At 43.5% G+C, this 18,864-nt stretch overlaps 1 protein-coding gene across 3 annotated transcripts in view; it reads right to left on the reverse strand.

Annotated features, from left to right (window-relative positions):
* jpt1b (Jupiter microtubule associated homolog 1b) overlaps positions 1–18,864 on the reverse strand; it is a 40,697-nt gene that overhangs the window by 8,878 nt on the left and 12,955 nt on the right. For all 3 annotated transcript variants that reach the window (XM_060844566.1, XM_060844565.1, XM_060844567.1), the window contains exons 3-4: positions 15,006–15,133; positions 7,736–7,775 (exon numbers count right to left, since the gene is read on the reverse strand). In XM_060844566.1, the coding sequence (XP_060700549.1) occupies positions 7,736–7,775; positions 15,006–15,133 (168 nt within the window). The remainder of the gene's footprint in view (positions 1–7,735; positions 7,776–15,005; positions 15,134–18,864) is intronic.

An 18,864-nucleotide genomic window follows, 5' to 3' on the forward strand; every position in this document is an offset into this window, starting at 1 on the left:
ATGCAGGGAAGTTCGGTGGGGCAGGAGCAGACTCAGACAATGGATTGACTGGGGTAGTTAGGATTGAGAATTTTAGGGAGGTAGAACTAGATGGTGCAGGGTTCCTGGGCTCATGAAGTTGGAGGCTGTAGATGGGAGATCCCGAGGTGATAAGGTTGTGGATGATCTGGGAGATGAGAGGTTGGTGGTGGGAGATGACATATCTAATTGGCTGAACTAGACTTCACCCTGAACAATTTCTCCTTTGAATCCTCCCATTTCCCCCAGACAAAGTAGCAGCCACAGGCACCTGCATGGGCCGCAGCCATGTCTGCCTCTTTGTTGGGTTTGTGAAACAGTTTCAGTTCTGCAGCTACATCGGCACCATTCCCCACCTTTTCCTCTGCTACACTAATGACTATAATCGATGCTCCAGTGAGGTGGTTGAGCAGTTTATTCACTTCAACACCTTCCACCCGGACTTCAAATTCCTCCCCATCTTGATTTCTGGCGACTCGCGACAGACTTAGCATGGACATCTACTTCAAAACCACCAACTCCCACAACTACCTAGACTATTTCTCATCCCACCCTCCTGTAAAAATGTTATTCCTTACTCAAGGCCTCTGCTGCACTTGTTCCCAGAAGGGACAATTCCACCACAGAACATGCCAGATGACCTCAAGGACTGCAATTTCCCCTCCCATGTGGTCGACAACGGTCTCCAGTGCATCTCCTCCACTTCCTGCGCCTCTGCCTTTGAACTCCATCCCTCCAATTGCAACAAGGACAGAACCCTCTAGTCCTCACCTTCCACCCCACCAATCTCCAGATACAACACATCTGCCATTTCCACCACCTACGAACATCCTCCACCACCAGGGTGATATTTCCCTCCTCATCCCTATCTGCATTTGCAGAGACTATTCCCACCATGACAGCCCCCACCAACCCACTCTCCACTCCCGGCCCCTTCCCTTGCTGCTGCAAGTGCAAAACCTGCACCAACACTTCCCTACTCACCACTGTCCATGGCTCCAAAGGATCCTTCCACAGAGATTTACTTGTACTTCCACACATCTCGTCTACTGTTTCTACTGCTCAAGTGTGGTCTCCTCTACACTGGGAAGACAGGATGCCTACTTGCAAAACGTTTCAGAGAACATCTGTGGGATACATGCACTAAAAAAAAACCCACTGCCCTTTGCTGAACACTTCAATTCCCCCTCCCATTCCACCAAGGACATTCAAGTCCTGGGCCGCCTCCACTGCTAAACTCTAGAACTCCTATACCTGGAACAAGATTGCTTCATCTTCTGCCTTGGGAACCTTCCAATCACACAGGATCAACGTGGATTTCACCAGTTTCTTCACTTCCCCATCACCACCTTATCCTAGATCCTTGTACATGGTGTCCAACAGGATAGAAGTGCAAATGAATATTTTGTCAGTATTCACACTAGACAAAGACCGGAGGAGGAAACTGAGATACAGGATACTACACTAGACAGGATTTAGGTTTGCAAGGAGATGTTAACAATTCTGGAAAGCCAGGGAGGAGATTGCCCAGCCTTTAACTTCAATCTTTTTGTCATTGTCTACAGGAATAATGCCAAAAGACTGGAGGATAGCAAATTTTGTCCTTCTGTTCAAGGGGAATAGAAACAACCCTGGTAATTATAGACCAGTGAGCCTTACTTCAATTGTGGGTAAAGTGTTGGAAATGGTTACAAGAGATAGGATTTTATCATCTGGAAAGGAATAAATTGATTAGGGATAATCACAGTTTTGAAGGGTAGGCGGTGCCTCACAAACCTTAGAGTTCTTTGAGAAGGTGACCAAACAGATGAAGGAGGGTAAAACAGTTGGTGTGGTGTATATAGATTTCAGTAAGGCTTTTGATAAGGTTCCTTACAGTAGGCTATTGCACAAAATATGGAGGCTTGGGATGGTGGGTGATTTAGCGGTTTGGATTATAAATTGGCTAGCTAGCTGAAAGACGATTGGATGGTAGTTGACAGGAGATGTTCTTCCTGGAGTTCAGTTATTAGTGGTTTCTTAGCTTTTATTGGTAGAGGGATTGAGTTACCGAGCCATTAAGTAATGTTGCAGCTGTACAAAACTCTGGTGCGGCCGCACTTAGAGCATTGCATACAGTTGTGGTCGCCACATTATAGAAAGAATATGGAATCTTTGGAAAGGGTTCAGAGGAGATTTACTAGGATTGTGCCTGGTATGGAGGGAAGGTCTGAGGAAAGGCTGAGTCACTTGAGGCTGTTTTCATTAGAGGGAAGAAAGGCTGAGGGACTGGAGGCTGTTTTTGTTGGCAAGAAGATTGAGAGGTGACTCAGTTGAGACAGAAGATAATCAGAAGGTTAGACAGTTACAGCCTTTTTCCTCAGATGGGGATGGCTTGCACAAGGGGACATAGCCTTAAATTGAGGGGTGATAGATATAGGACAGATGTCAGAGGTAGTTTCTTTACCCAGTAGTAGGGGGCAGGGGATGCCCTGCCTGCAATAGTCATAGACACACCAAGTTTAAGGGCATTTAAATAGTCATTGGATAAACATATGGATGAAAATGGAATGGTGTAGGTTAGATGGGATTCAGATAGTTCCACAGGTTGGTGCAACAAGCAAGGGTCGAAGGGCCTGTACAGCACTGTAATGTTCTATGTTCAACCTCCTTGAACTGTCCTGTCCATCGTCTTTACACTTATCTGCTCTACCCTACTTTCTGACCTAAAACCATCACCACCCCATCTCAATCTACCTATCACATTCCCAGCTACCTTCCCCCTCCAATTTATCTCAGTCGCTTTCCTGATGAAGAGCTTGTGCTCGAAATATCAACTCGCTTGTTTTTGTACAGAATAGTTCTATTTTTTCCTAGAACTGTTTTATGATGGATCCAATTATAATTCAAGGCCAGACCTATACTCTTAAATGATAAGATCCTGGAAAGTGTTGCTGAACAAAGAAACCTTGGCGTGCAGCTTCATAATTCCTTGAAAGTGGACTCCCAGGTAGACAGAATAGCGAAGGTTGTGTTTGGTATGCTTTCCTTTATTGGTCAGTGCATGAGTATAGGAGTTGGGCCATGGACCCGGGTTCGATTCCAGCCTCAGGTAACTGTGTGTGTGGAATTTGCACATTCTCCCAGTGTGTGTGGGTTTCTTCCAGGTACTCCAGTTTCCTCTCACAATCCAAAGATGTACAGTTCAGGTGGATTGGGAAATGGGTCTGGGTGGGTTACTCTTCAGAGGGTCAGTGTGGACTTGTTGGGCCAAACAGCCTACTTCCACAGTGTAGGGAATCTAATTTAACTACCATAGAAATATGGTGCACCACAAAACAGAGCAGTTTTAAAAGACATGGCGGCTCTTTCTAAATTATAGACACAGACTTGTCGGCGATATTAACTAGAGCTGTGGTATAACACGAAGTGAGATTGGGTGGCCCATGGGACCCTGGCAGGGGGAAAACAGGTGCAATGATTGGTGCTTCCAAGGTTGGGAGCTTCAGCAGAAATGCAGTGAAATGAGCTAGTATGAAGTAATGTGGTGTAATTTAATTTAATTTGAATTCAACTTAAACTAAAACTATAATCAAATTAAAAAGTTAAGTAGATAAGTTTGTTCTGGTAGAATAGTAGGTAGATTATTATTAGTACTGTGATATGACACTCTTGTACTACCTCTTTGTATTCTGATTTTTAAAAAAATATTTAGTTGTTTTTTCAATAAGTTTTTCAAATGGCCAGCATGGATAAGATGGGTTGAATGACTTTCTTCAAAAAGGAGAGAGAGATTAAGTGATAAAAAGGGGTTGACAGTAGGTCTTTTTTTCCATCAAATTTCCCGATTTCCACTCCATCCCCTTACACAACCTCTATACAGGTGAGATGCAAAATGACAGTAACAGAATTAAGTTAGTGGAAATACTAAAGTTCAATTTGGAGAAACTGAATGATCATAGTTAGGTTCATATGACCAGTCTTAAAAAATCTCTACTAGTCATGCTACACAAGCTATTTACATTTGAGCTAGTCTGTGTAAAATTATTTTAATTCTGAAAAATGTTTATTAAATCTTAAACAGATTACAGCAGCTGCAGAATTAGTTAGCCTGGTATCCTTCAGGGAGAATAAGCACGAGTATGGGGGTAGCTGCAACATTGCAAGCAACAGAAATCTGCTTAATAAAAATAGATTTAAGCCCAGAGGGGTTCTGGTAATAAAAACCTTAAAATAGTGTTTCCCAGGGATCTGTTTGACACTCACAAAATGATTGGATATTATCACTATTCTTTCCATCCAAAACTACGGATAATACCAAGGTAGAATTACAGTACATGGTGCTAATTAGAACAAGTTATAAACAATCCTGAACAAAGTGTGTATTGTGTTGAGAACTGTGTGCACACATTCTTCAATGATTGCACATGCATAATGGACCACAGCTGCAGGTGTCAGCTAACACTATTGTAAAACGAAGGTCATTACAAGGATTGAATCACTTCAGCCACCATTAGTTGAAGTGTCTGTCCTCCTCTTTAAAAAAAAAGTGTTTCATTGAAGTGGACACAAACATGAAAACAACAATCATACTGACATACTACCTGCCTTGAAATTGGTTGCTGTTTGTCAGCTCAGGTTACACTTTTTTGTATTACTGATCAGGATCTTATAGGCTATCATGCTTGCTTTAGTTTCAAACTCGGGTGAATGAAAATATGAAAAAAAAGTGTTATTGGACAATCACAATAGGAATTTTAAATATAGGCATTAAGTTATGTCATGCATGAGAATGATGGCAGTGAGCTTCATGCCCAAGTAAGCCAGTTTTCCAAAACAAAAAGTATCAGTCCTGACAAAAGCTTCACACATTGAAACAAAGATACATCAAGCAGGTGAGATATTTAACCAATCTGCTATTGAATCTAGGTGTAAAGCATACAAAAGGTGCTCAAAGATTAGAGTCTGAAAAAAAAAAATCAGGTGTATAACCAGCTATAGGGTAATGGCATAGTGGTGATTTTCACTGGACTAATAATCTAGAACCCCATGTTAACATTGAGGACATGATTCAAATCCCATTATAGATTAGATTAGATTACTTACATTGTGGAAACAGGCCCTTCGGCCCAACAAGTCCACACCAACCTGCCGAAGCGTAACCCACCCAGACCCATTCCCCGACATTTACCCCTTCACCTAACACTACGGGCAATTTAGCATTGCCAATTCACCTAACCTGCACATTTTGTTGCATTGTGGGAGGAAACCGGAGCACCCGGAGGAAACCCACACAGACACGGGGAGAATGTGCAAACTCCACACAGTCAGTCAGTCACCTGAGGACGGAATTGAACCCGGATCTCTGGCACTGAGAGGCAACAGTGCTAACCACTGTGCCCCCCGAAGCAGATAGTGAAACTTTAATTTGAAAAACTTGGGATTAAAACCTAGCCTAACAGCAATCACACCACCAACCCACTGCTGTCAAATCGTTTAAAAATTTTAAAACAATCTACTTCACTAATGGCCTTCAGGGAAGGAAACCTGCTGTCCTTGCAGGTCTGGCCTACATGTGATTCATGGCTGACAACTGCATTCTGGGCAATTAGAGTTGGGAAATATATGCTGACCTGACTGGAGATACATCCTTTTGCACATGGGATTTGGGTATCAAATTCCAGACATTGAGTACAGTTCAGTATTACTCACAGTACATATAAACCCCAACTACAGAAGGCCAGCCCTTTATTGACACCAGAGGGTTTTGAACTTGAATATTTCCTCTATCCAGCAGAATTTATTTTTGCAACAAAATATTCAGGGCAGCACTCTCCCTAAACCAGAATTTTTTTTAAAAAAGTCAAAAAAGGTTTCATCAGCTCATAAGCACCTCGGATTAGATGTGTATGATTAGGTTAGGCTGATTTCTCATGTTTTAAATTGTGGTGAAAGACAAACTGAAAAGTGTATGAACTACATTTACATTAATAGCTGTTAATATCTGACCACTTGTCAGAATGTGCATTTAACAAGACTAGAGCCAGTATTCTTAAAATTACTGGCATGGTCACTGATGCAACCTTAAGACAGCATTAAGTCACTCAAGAATTTTTAGGTTCAGCAACGGAAGAGCAGTTTAAGGATCTAAACATGCAAAAGTCAGCAATTCCAGTCAAACTATTGTACAGCACAAGTAAGTTTGCCCAACACATCAGCTCAGATCCAATGTCAATTGGTATTGTAACAAGCCCATGTATTTAATCAGGGCCTTCATGGTTGTCATTTTGAAGAAGAACCCACTTCCCTATTTGGACTCCTACAGTGCACCTATTTGCCATGTCCTAAAAAGGGGTGTTAATTTCTACACTTACTGCAAAATTCTGCTTGCTCAGTGTTTTATTGATTCAGTTCAGGTAGTCAACATCCTCCAGTTTGAGGTAAGAAACAGTGGTTTAAAAAAAAAATCACTCTTGATCCTGCCCACATATAGATTATAGGAGACAAAAGGTTCTTTCAATAAGAATAGTTAAGTCAGTTTAATTATTGTCATCTTAATATAAAACAAACTTAATTTAGATCCAGTTCTTTCATTGGGGGGGGGGGGGGGGGGGGGGGAACCACTTTTTCCCTCACTACCAATACACAATCCATATGGACTCTGCAGCCCCAGTGACAATAGGTTTGGTCATATAAAAAAGGTACCAGGTTCACTGTTGGTCTTGATGTTGCTGTATTATGGAATCCACTATTGGCCTCAATGTTTGAGGGGTGGGGGTGAGGGTGTCAGGGTGGTAATTTTAATTTGACACCCACTTATTCAGGCTTGAAATGCACTAGATCATGAGTTTTATTTCCCATAGACTGCCAATATTCATGAATGACTACCCGAGGAACAGGCAAAAGATGACCAACATTTGAATTATGCAAAGCACTGAATAACATCTTTCACAGAGAGTCTACAATACCTAGTTATAGTCAGAGCCCATATTTAAACCATTTTAAGTAGGAGTACTCAACCTTCCTTCACTATCAAAAATAGTTTCAGCCTCAAGCCAATGTAGTTGATGCATTCATAATGTTGACTATTCCATTTATTAAACATATCTGAATAAATACTGTTAAACTCAATTCAAGGATAGTATCTACTCAAGAAAAAAAAAGGCTCTCACATTTCACTGCATAGCTGTAGTCCTTTCAAGCTTTAAATCCTGCACGTTGTCATAGAGCATGATGAGAGCATAGTACTTGAAAGCCATTGGAGTGCTATTCAAGGTTCAGTGATTGATAACATTCCTGTAGCAGGTTTCACAGGACAGGATGGATTTCTGCCTACTTGCAAAATCTTGGCATATAATAAAATTAATTCTTCTTAGGAACGGCAATGACTGGAACCAAGCTGGCATGCTTATGCAATGCAATATGTAGATTAGCTTTTGCACCAAAAAGAGCCAGTTAATTTGACAGAAGAAGTCACACTTGCTGTTCAATCAAGTTAAAACTACTTGAATTCAGCAAGTTATTGCAGAAGGTTTAACAGAGAACCAAGGTTGGGACAGTTAGCAGTACTGCACGATGAAAGCCAGTTAACAAAGAAGCTTGACCTTTAACCCATGCAGGGCTATTTAATAAACTCACTAGCTTAACTGAGCTATTTTTGAACAAAGATCGAGGGGACTGAAAGACAAAAATGAATGGAATATGCTCAATATTCCAGTTACCCTAAAATTTTACTTACTTGAGTCTGGGCCCTTTTCATCTTTCCCAGTTGCGAAGTCCTAGATTTAAAAAATAAATCATTAGCCTTAAAACAAAAATCAAGGTTACAGGCCAATTTAAAATTGTGAAAACCAAACAGGTGTCAAAGGTTACTCAGTATGCAGTACATTGAGCAATTGAGCATATTTTAGACACAATTAAGCTGCTTATGAACAAGTTGGTATGATATAATCCATATGTAAACATTGAGCTTCATGGGAGCAATGTGTCAAGAAGCCACTAATACTGCACCATTACAGAACAAGACCCCAGATGCTCAAAACACCAACATCTCAAGAAAGTGGGGGCAGGCGGGGGGGGGGGGGGGGGGGGGGGGGGAGAAGAGAAGAGAAGAGAGAGATAAAGGGGAGAAGATATGAACAGCCACTCACATCTCCTCACAGGTGGAGTGAATGCTTGGAAGCCAGGAATAAAAATGGTGTACATAATTAAGGAATTAAGCACAAATTGTTTTAGGGGAATCGTGCAACATTACCACAAAGCTTAGGCTTGAGGAAGCCAGTAGAATATCTGTGGTTAATGGCTATTCAATGCAGTGATCAGAGTTGGTAGTAAAGGACTGGCTAATCTATTGGGAGCACAGATATATACCTGTATTCCCAAAACAAAGGAAACTACAGGATTAGAAACAAAATTGCATTTCTATAGAGCGTTTGTTTATCTTGTTCCAGAGCATCATAAACAATGCAATAGTTCTGAAGCTTTAGGTCCTGCAAAAGTCATTTAGAGTTAGGTAGAAAATTAAAAAGTAGGGCCCCCATGCCTGTAATCCCAGAATTACACTGTGTCACATGCGAGTGAGGCCAAATAAAATTGAATGCATGGCTAAAGAGCTGGAACAGGAAGGAGGGGCTTCAAATATCTGGATCACTGGGATTTCTTCCAGGGAAGGAGAGACTTGAAGACAGATCATATCTAAACTAGAGGGGCACGAATAAGCCTTGCAGGGAATTATGCTAGTGTCATTAAAGAGAGATTTCAAACTTGTGTAGCAGGGTGGGGGTGGGGTGAGCTGTTGATTACTACTGATTCCAAACATGTGCAGCGATTAAGATAGGAGGTTAAGTCTAATTGGAGAGCAGACAGCGACAGATTAATGAACATGGTGGGATGGAGTCTGAAAAATGTATTTATTTTAATACAACAGGCAAGGCCAATGAGTTTAAAGCCTGGATTAGTGCAATGTTGTAGCCATTAAGAGAAGAGAAGAGCAGGACAGGCATTTCAAGATTCCAGGGTTGAGGTTTCTCAGGCATGATAGAGGGGGATGTAAAAGGGGGTGGGGGAATTGCACATTAAAGTGGATTTCACAACCACATGAGAGAGCTCATCCAGTGAGGCCATATGTGTAGAATTCAGAAATAAAGGTGTAATCACAATGGGATTATACTATAGGCTATAGCCAGAAGGTAAAGGAACAGATGCATAAGCAGATCGTGGAGAAAAAAAAATGCAAAAACAGCTTGCTGTAGTGAGGATATAGACCACATTCCCTTAGTGCCAGGGCTGAGATGGGGCAGAATAAATTTGGTGCATACAGCTGGGTATTGTTTTCCTTAAAAAAAAGTACATTGTCCAACAGGGAAGCCTCTAACAACAAACCTCTCTGGATCCTCCGCTCCACGCTTCAAGCCATATAACAGTTCATCCACTTTTCTAACACCTTCCATCCCTACCTCAAATTTACCTGGACCGTCTCAGACTCCTCCCTCCCCTTCCTAGACCTCTCCATTTCTATCCCGGGTGACCAACTCAACACAGACATTTACTACAAACCGACTGACTCCCACAGCTACCTAGATTACACCTCCTCCCACTCTGCCCCCTGTAAAAACGCCATGCCACATTCCCAATTCCTTCGCCTCTGCTCCCAGGAGGACCAATTCCACTACCGAACTGAAATAGCCTCCTCCTTCAAAAACTGCAATTTCCCATCCGATGTGGTCGACGACGCTCTCCACCACATCTCCTCCACCTCTGCCCTTGAACCCCATTCCTTCAATTGCCACCAGAACAGAACCCCACTGGTCCTCACCTTCCACCCCACCAACCTCTGGATACATCGTATCATCCTCCGTCATTTCTGCCACCTCCAGACAGACCCCACCACCAGGGATATATTTCCCTCCCCTCCCCTATCAGCGTTCAGGAGAGGCCACTCCCTCCGTGACTCCCTCGTCAAATCCACACTCCTCACCAACCCAACCCCCACTCCCGACACCTTCCCCTGCAACCGTAAATGCAAAACTTGCACCCACACCTCCCTCCAAGGCCCCAATTGATCCTTCTATATCCGTCACAAATTCACTTGCACCACACACATCATTTACTGTATCCGCTGCACCCGATGTGGTCTGCTCTACATTGAGGGACAGACCACCTACTTGCAGAATGTTTCAGGGAACACCTCTGGGACACCTGCACCAACCAACCCAACCGCCCCATGGCTGAACACTAACTCCCCCTCCCACTCTGCCAAGGACATGCAGGTCCTTGGCCTCCATCACCAGAGCTGAAAATGTGTTGCTGGTTAAAGCGCAACAGGTCAGGCAGCATTCAAGGAACAGGAAATTCGATGTTTCGGGCATAAGCCCTTCATCGGGCTTATGCCCGAAACATCGAATTTCCTGTTCCTTGGATGCTGCCTGACCTGCTGCGCTTTAACCAGCAACACATTTTCAGCTCTGATCTCCAGACCTCACTTTTTCCTCCTCCATCACCAGACCTTGGCCACATGATGCCTTGAAGGAAGAGCACCTCATCTTCTGCCTAGGAACCCTCCAACCACACTAGATGAATTTAGATTTCTCCAGCTTCCTCATTTCCCCTCCCCCCACCTTATCTCAGTCCCAACCCTCTAATTCAGCACCATCGTCTTGACCTGCAATCTACTTCCCGACCTCTCCGCCCCTTAGCCCACTTGACACACCAGCCTCATTCCTGAAGGGCTTATGCCCAAAACATCGATTCTCCTGCTCCTCGGATGCTGCGTTTTTCCAGCACCACATTTTTCAACAGGGAAAGGGACCACCCTAGACTTGTACTAGGGAATAAGCCTAGCTAAGTGATTGAAGTTTCAGTGGGGGAGCATTTTGGAATAGTGAACATAATTCAGTGAGTTTTAAGATAGTTATGGAGAAGGTCCTCAGGTGGAAGTGTAATTGGGGAAGGTTAATTACAACAGTATTTAGCAGTAACTGGAGAAATTAGACTTGGGGGCATCTGTTTGAGGGTAAATCAACATTTGACACGCAAGAATCCTTTGAAGACCAGTTGATCAGAATTCAGGACCAGCATGTTCTTGCAAGGATAAAAGAAATATGGCAAGATTTAGGAAACACTGATGACGAGATATTGAACGATTAGTCAAAAAGAAAAGGAAATAAGATCTAGGAAACGGAAATCAGACAAGAACCTTGAAATATAATGGAAGCAGGAAAGAATTAAAATAAGGAATTAGGATGGGTAAAAGGGGCCATTCAATGTCCTGGACAAGTAGGATTAAAAGGAGAATAGAGAGACATTTTATACATTTATAAAGGAGCAAGTGGGTTGCTGTGGAAACAATAAGTCCACAGAGGACAAGGGAGGGAATTTATGCTTTGTCAGTGGTCATTCATGAACACTTGGCATCAATATTGCACAAGGAAGACATGGATGATTGTAAGATTAGAGAGGGGTATGTTGATATTCCAGGGCACGTTAACATTAAAAAAAGGTGGCATTGGGGGTCTTGAGAAACAAAATCGAACCTAATAGGATCTATCCCACAGTAGAGAGGGAGGCAAGGCAGGAGATTGCTGGGACTTTCAGAGATCTTGATATTCTCTTTAGTCACAAGAGGTTCCAGAAGACTGGAGAATAGCCAATGTTGTTCCTTTAAGAGGGGCATCAGGGAAAGCTCAGGAAATTACAGGCTGTTGAGCCTCAGTAATAGGTAAATTCAAGATTTTAGTGACAGGTTTACTTGTATTACTGAAAGAATGGACTCAGCACAGATAGTCAACTAAGATAAAGATGGTTTTGTATAGTGGGGAGTGGCGTTGTCTCAAACTTTTTATTTTAAAGAGGGTTTTGACAAAGTGATAAAAGATGATTGATGACACTAGGGCAGTCGATGTTGTCTAAACAGACTTTACTAAAGCATTACAAAGGTCCCTCACGATAGGCTGGTCCAAAAGATTAAGTCATGTGGGATCCACAGTGAGTTGTTAAGTTGGATATAAATTGGCTTGGTGATTGTGGAGTCTGTGACCAACAATGTTCTGAGAGGATCAGTGCTGAGACTCCTGTTGTTTCTAATTTCATATAGAAGATTTGGATGAAAATGTATGTGGAACAATCAAGTTTGTAGACAAGACAAACATTGGAGTTGTAGATAGGAAGGAATGTTGTCAAAAGGATGCATCAGGATATTGATCAGTTGGAAAGTTGGGTGGAGAAATGGCAGACAGAATTTGATCTGGACAAGAGTAAAGCAATGCACTTTGGGAGATTAAATGCCAAACAAAAGTATACTCGATAGCAGCACTCTTCGGAGTATTGATATACAGAGGGATCTTGGGATCCATGTCCTGAAAATGGCAACACAGGAGGATAAGATGGTAAAGAAGGCATAGAGCATGCTTGCCTCAGTCATGCCACAGCTTTGCCTGCCTCTTCATAGGATACATGAAACAGTCCATCTTCCACAGTTACACTGGCACCATCTTCCACCTTTTCTTTTGGTAGATTGATGACAGTATCAGTTCCCATGAGGAGGTTGAACACCAACTTCATGAACACCTTCCACCCTGACCTCAAGATCACCTGGACCATCTCACAGCTCCCTCCCCTACCTGCACCTGTCCATCTCCATTTCCAGCGACAGACTCACTTGACATCTATTTCATACCAACTGACTCAGCTAGCTGGACTACACCTCCTCCCACCCACTAAAAACACTATCCCTTAGTCCCAATTCCCCTGCCTCCACTGTATCTGCTCCCAAGAGAAGCAATTTCACTCCAGAACATCCCAAATGGCCTCCTATTTCAAAGGCCATAATTTCCCCTCCCACATGAACAACATCCTCCAGTGCATCTCCTCCACTGAACCCCACCCTTCAAACTGCAACAAGGATAGAACTCCCTTTGCCCTCACCTTCCACCCTACTCATCACCAGCTAATGCATTGTATCCTCCACCATTTCCACTACCTACAAATCAGACCCCAACACCAGCAATATATTTCCCTCCCCACCCTTACTGGCATTCTATAGAGACTACTGCCTCCGCAACTGCCTAGTTAGGTCCAAGGCCAACCCACCCTTCACTCCTCGCACCTCCTCTTGCCACCACAAGAGGTGTAAAACCTGCACCCACACCTCCACCCTCACCTTCCTCCAAGGCCCCAAAGGATCCCTCCACATTGAAACACCACATCTAATGCATCTATTGCTTGATCTGGTCTTCTCTACATTGGAGGGACAGGATGCCAACTCACGTAATGTTTCAGATAACATCTGAGACACACCAAACCACCCCACCACCCTGTGGCTGACCACTTCCACCCCATCCCCTCCAAGGACATTCAAGATCTGGGCTGTCTCCCCTGCCAAATCCAAGCCACCTGATGACTGGAAGAACACCTCATGTTCTGATTTGGAACTCTCCAACCACATGGCATTAATGTCGACTTCACCAGTTTCCAAATCTCTCCTCTTTCCACCTCATCCCATGTCCAACCCTCCAACTCAGCACGACCCAAACTGTCCATCTTCCTTCTGACCATCTGCTCCACCCTCCCTTCGGACCTATCCCTCACCAACTATCACCTTCTCAGCTACCTCAACCCCTATTTATCACTAGACTCCTTCCAAACCCCCCCCCACCCCCAGAACTTTCCAAATGAAGGGCTTATACTCTAATTGTCGATTCTCCTGCTCCTCTGGTGCTGCCAGACCTGCTGTGCTTTCCCTGTGCCACACTCCAACTGATCTCCAGCATCTGCAGTTCTCACTTTCTCCTATTAAGTTCAGTAATCACATTACAGCTTTATACAGCTGCAATTACACCATATTGACTATCATTTGCCATTCTGATCACTCCACTATTGCATGTGGATAAAAGACTCCAATCCTTGCTTTCACTCTGTCAGAGGCTGATAAAATCTGATCGACTGGGTGGGTACGAGAGTGTGTGTGCTGCTGGAAAAGTCAATGTCTGAGGAGCAGGAGAATGGATGTTGGGGCTTATGCCCGAAACATTGTTTCTCCTGCTCCTCTGATGCTGCCTGACCTGCGCTTTTCTAGCGCCACACAACTCTGGTCTCCAGCATCTGCAGTACTCACTTTCTCCTCCCAGTTGGAGGGATAGTCAGAATTGGTTTTCCAGATGAAACTGTCAGACTGTGAGGAATAGTTTTATGGGAGAGGTGGAAAATTTAATGATGGGCAGCATGGTGGCTCAGTGGTTAGCACTACGGGTAAAAAAAAATGAGGTCTGCAGATGCTGGAGATCACAGCTGAAAATGTGTTGCTGGTTAAAGCACAGCAGGTTAGGCAGCATCCAAGGAACAGGAAATTCGACGTTTCGGGCATAAGCCCTTCATCCTGATGAAGGGCTTATGCCCGAAACGTCGAATTTCCTGTTCCTTGGATGCTGCCTAACCTGCTGTGCTTTAACCAGCAACACATTTTCAGCGGTGGTTAGCACTGTTGAGTTACAGCACCAGGGACCCAGGTTCGATTCCAGCCTCGTGTGACTGTGTGGAATTTGCACTGTAGGGATACTATAAATGTCGCGTGAGGCAAGATTTAAAAATGCAAGAGTGGTGGATGCTTGGAACATGCTGCCATTAACAGTGTTTAAAAGGCACTTTAACGAAGTGAATGTTGACCATGTGCAGGTAGAAAGGATCAGTATATAATAGTATCAAAGTTAGCACAGATATGATTGGTTAAATGGCTTCTTCCTGTGCTATATTGTTCTAGGTTTTACTGATGTTATTCAGTTCTGCTGAATTTATATCAAATCACTCAAATGAAAATAAAAAGATTGCTACTTGCATGTTGGTAAAACAGTTCAATAATACACTAGTCCCATAGTAACTAACAGGAAATGGTATGCCACAGTCCAGTCAACTAGAGATAACTTCAATCCATCATGTACTACAAAAGAAATATTCTGCAGAAAAACAAGGTTAACATTACATCCAGATGGTACCTGAATAATCTAAATGGTATTTACCAGAGTTTTGGGAGGAGTTTTTACAGTGTCAAAGATGCCACTTGTCTTGCCACCAGGTGGGTTCCTCCGTTGCTTTAGATCCGGTGTTTCAGTGGTAGCAGTTCCAAAGATTCCACTGCTCTTTCCACCTAGAAAAAACAAGAATAAAAACTGGACAGGATAAACAACAGGAACTAGGCAATAAAAAAAAAAGCACTTCCATAACAGTCAAGCACATCTTAAGCACCAAAAAAAAAACAAACAAACAAGCAGGAATCAAGGAAAACATTTCTTTACTGGGTGATCAGTCACACAGTATCAAAAGCAATAGTGTTTGACCAGGCAACAAGTTACTTCAAAAGGTAATTCGTAGAGACTCATCTGATTAGAATTAGTTGAACTTAGTATCACTGCTACCAGATACCAGCACACAGGTTTGTCTCATGTTCCTAGTGACCACCGGAGGGAAGAATATCTCAGGACAGGAAGGAAGCAGAACAGGCTTGGTATTTGTGCATTAATGCAAATAACAATAAAATACATCAATAAAAACTTCAAAATACCCAAAAGACAAATTGTACACAAAAGAATGTATGAAACAGTAGACGGTTGCTCAAACTTGTTCCACTTTCAGTGAGATCATGGCTGATGTGTCTCAATTCCTTATGAATTAGCAGAATGTACAGTACTTTGACTACAAAAGTCATTCAGAGAAGGGTAGTTTTAAAAGGATGGTGCTGAGACTGGTTGTCCAACATTTAACCAAAAACTTTGGACTTCTGAAATAGAAGCAAGATTTAATTAATACAGGGCTCAACTACATCAAAACACAAGATGCGGTAAGCATGAAGAATAGACATGGAATTGGCACAAAGTAAATAAGCATAGTTCGTGCATTTTGATAGGAAGAATAAGTGGCCACCTAATCCTTAGAAAAACCGGTTCAAAAGATTGCTCCTAACAAAAAATATTTACCTAGTGTAGCATTAAGGAGCTCTAGCAATATGGAATTAAATAACTGACTGGCTGGAGCTTATCTTGCAGAAAATATTGTCAAGATCACTGGAGTTCCACAAGGGGGTGTCCTAAACCCAATAACCGTCAACTGCTTAAAATTCCTGACTTTTACGAAGTGTTGAATGTATAGTGTTCAGTAGAATTTGCAAATCCTCATATCAAGCAGTCCATGTCAACATGCAGAAAACAAATTCAAGCTTGAGCTGATCAGCAAGCAACATTTGCATTTCAGTGCCTGACAATATTAAAAAAAAAAGGAGAATCTAACTTTCCCCATTACATTTGGCAACATTAGCACCACTGAATCCCCACTATTAAGATCCAAGAGGTTAGCATGGACCAGAAACTAATTTGAAATAGAAAAATATTATGGCAATAGAGCAATTTGGATGTCAAGAATTTGAAGCAGGAAACACTGCTGACTTCCCAAGGTCTATCTACCATCCATAACGTGGCAGTCAGGGGTGTATTAGTTTGCTGTTGCTACGCTATGAGGGACAAAAAACTGCAGATGCTGGAATCCAAGATAGACAAGCAGGAAGGTGGAAGAACACAGCAAGCCAGGCAGCATCAGGAGGCAGAGAAGTCAACATTTCAGGTTGAATCAGGAGTAAGGGTGGGTATAAGGGGAGCTGCAGATAAGGGAGGTGTGGGTAGAGGGGTGGAACGTAAGGTAATGATAGGTGAAGACAAGTACAGAGGATATAGCATGGTTGTTCGATGGGTGGAATGAATCCAGTTGGTGGCTAGAAGGAAGACTCGGTCAGAGGAATGGAAGGGAGGGGTGCTGGAAACAGTCAAAAGAATAGTCCCTTGCCCAGACACTTTCCATCTATATCTTCAACACTAACCACACCTTCCATCTCTTCAGTAACTTGCAATTCCCTGGCCCCCAGTACTTTATATAAAGACTGCATATCCTGAGTGAAGATATGTCCATACCCCACAAGGATGGCCTTCAGGCCCTCAGCATCTTCCCCTCAAAACAGACCCATCCAGTCCTCCAACACCCTCCTCTGCCTTGCTGAACTAGTCCTCACCCTCAATAACTTAACCTTCAACTAGAGGGGTTGGCAATGGGGTCTCTGGTAGGTAAGCATAGCTAGGGCCTCTTTGTTGGCTACATCAAACAGTCCCTCTTCAGTCCCTACACATAGGCACTGTGCCCAACTCTTCTGCCATTACATCCTTGACTGCATTAGCCCAGTACCTTGCATCCAGGCTGAACTAGAGCAGTACAGACTTCATCCACAACTTCCACATGACCTTTAAATTCACTTGGTCTCAGACACCCCCCCCCTTCCCTTTCTTGATCTCTCCATTTCCATCTCTGGTGGCAGTCTACAGAGACTTACTATAAACTGACAGACTCCCATATCTATCTGGACTAAACCCCTCCCACCCAGTATAGAACATAGAACCTTGCAGTGAAGTACAGGCCTTCGATGTTGTGTCTTCCCAATTCCTCCACTGCATCTGGTCTGACTAGAAGACATTCCAGAATTAGTGGTGCTGGAAGAGCACAGCAGTTCAGGCAGCATCCAAAGTGCAGTGAAATTGACGTTTCTGGCAAAAGGGCTTTTGCCCGAAATGTCAATTTTGCTGCACTTTGGATGCTGCCTGAACTGCTGTGCTCTTCCAGCACCACTAATCCAGCATCTGCAGTCATTGTTTTTACCTAGAAGACATTCCACTCGCAAGCATCTCAAATGTCCACTTATTTTGAACATGCTGTTCCCTCGGTCATCCAGACCTCCACTGCTCTAAAACCCCTTGTCCTCACCTACCACCCAACTAGTCTCCGCATCCAAATGCATTATCTTTAAACACTTTTGCCAACTCCAATTAGATCCCACCAAGAACATCTTCCCTTCCCCGTCCCTCTCTGCCTTCCACAAAGACCATTTCCTTTCACCAATCTTTGGTTCGTACCACTCTCCAGCAACCCCAAGAACCCCTGGTACCTTCCCATGCACCTATAAGACGTAAAACCAGTCAGGATACCCCTCCCCTCCATACAGGGTTCCAAACAGTCCTTCCATGTGAAATAGTTTCAGCCTCTCCATCCTAGTTTAGTTGGTCAGGTGCTCCTGATGTGGTCCTCTCTAAATTGCAGAGACCAAACTTAAACTAAGGGCATGTTTTGCTTAGCATCTCAGCTAGGCCCACAAGGGCTGACCTGACCTCATAGTAACTACCCATTTCAATTCACCTTCCCATTCCCCTCCGACAGAACTATCCTTGGCCTCCTCCACTGCCAGTGAACTGGAGGAAAACCTCATCTACCGTCTGGGCAGCCTCCAACCCAGAGGACTCCGTTATCCAATTTTGAAGTCCACCCCCGGCTCCTTACCTCTGACTGACTTTCTTCCAGCCACCAATTGGATACATTCCTCCCATCAACCAACCAGGCCATAACCCCTGTTCATCTATCCCTAATTGACCACTCTGCCCCTCTCCCCACCCAAAACCCTCCCAACACCCACCCCCACTGCAGAAGAAAGGTTACACAACATTGACTTCACCACCTGATACTGCTTGACTTGCCAGGTTCCTCCAGCCTCCTGCTTGTCTGTGCACGATCAGCGAGCAGTGAATGGTTGCTACTGTATTCCAAGGCAGCCACATCTGGCCAAGTGTCTGCAGTTCGAGGAGCTCCAGCTCAGGGTTAGAGCGCTTAACGTTAAGCTGCAGACACTGACATAGCAACTGTGAGTGTTATTTGCATGCATACAGAAGTCAATTAAACACACTTGGCTAGGGTCATCTGATTTAGTCAGTGGTCAGGCATAAGAGAGAGAGTGTGGCTGCAAGTGGATCAGGGTTGGGGCTATGGGATCAAGTTATGAGAGGAAAAGATAAT

The sequence above is a fragment of the Hemiscyllium ocellatum genome, chromosome 25 (assembly GCF_020745735.1).
Source record: "Hemiscyllium ocellatum isolate sHemOce1 chromosome 25, sHemOce1.pat.X.cur, whole genome shotgun sequence".
NCBI lineage: Eukaryota > Metazoa > Chordata > Chondrichthyes > Orectolobiformes > Hemiscylliidae > Hemiscyllium > Hemiscyllium ocellatum.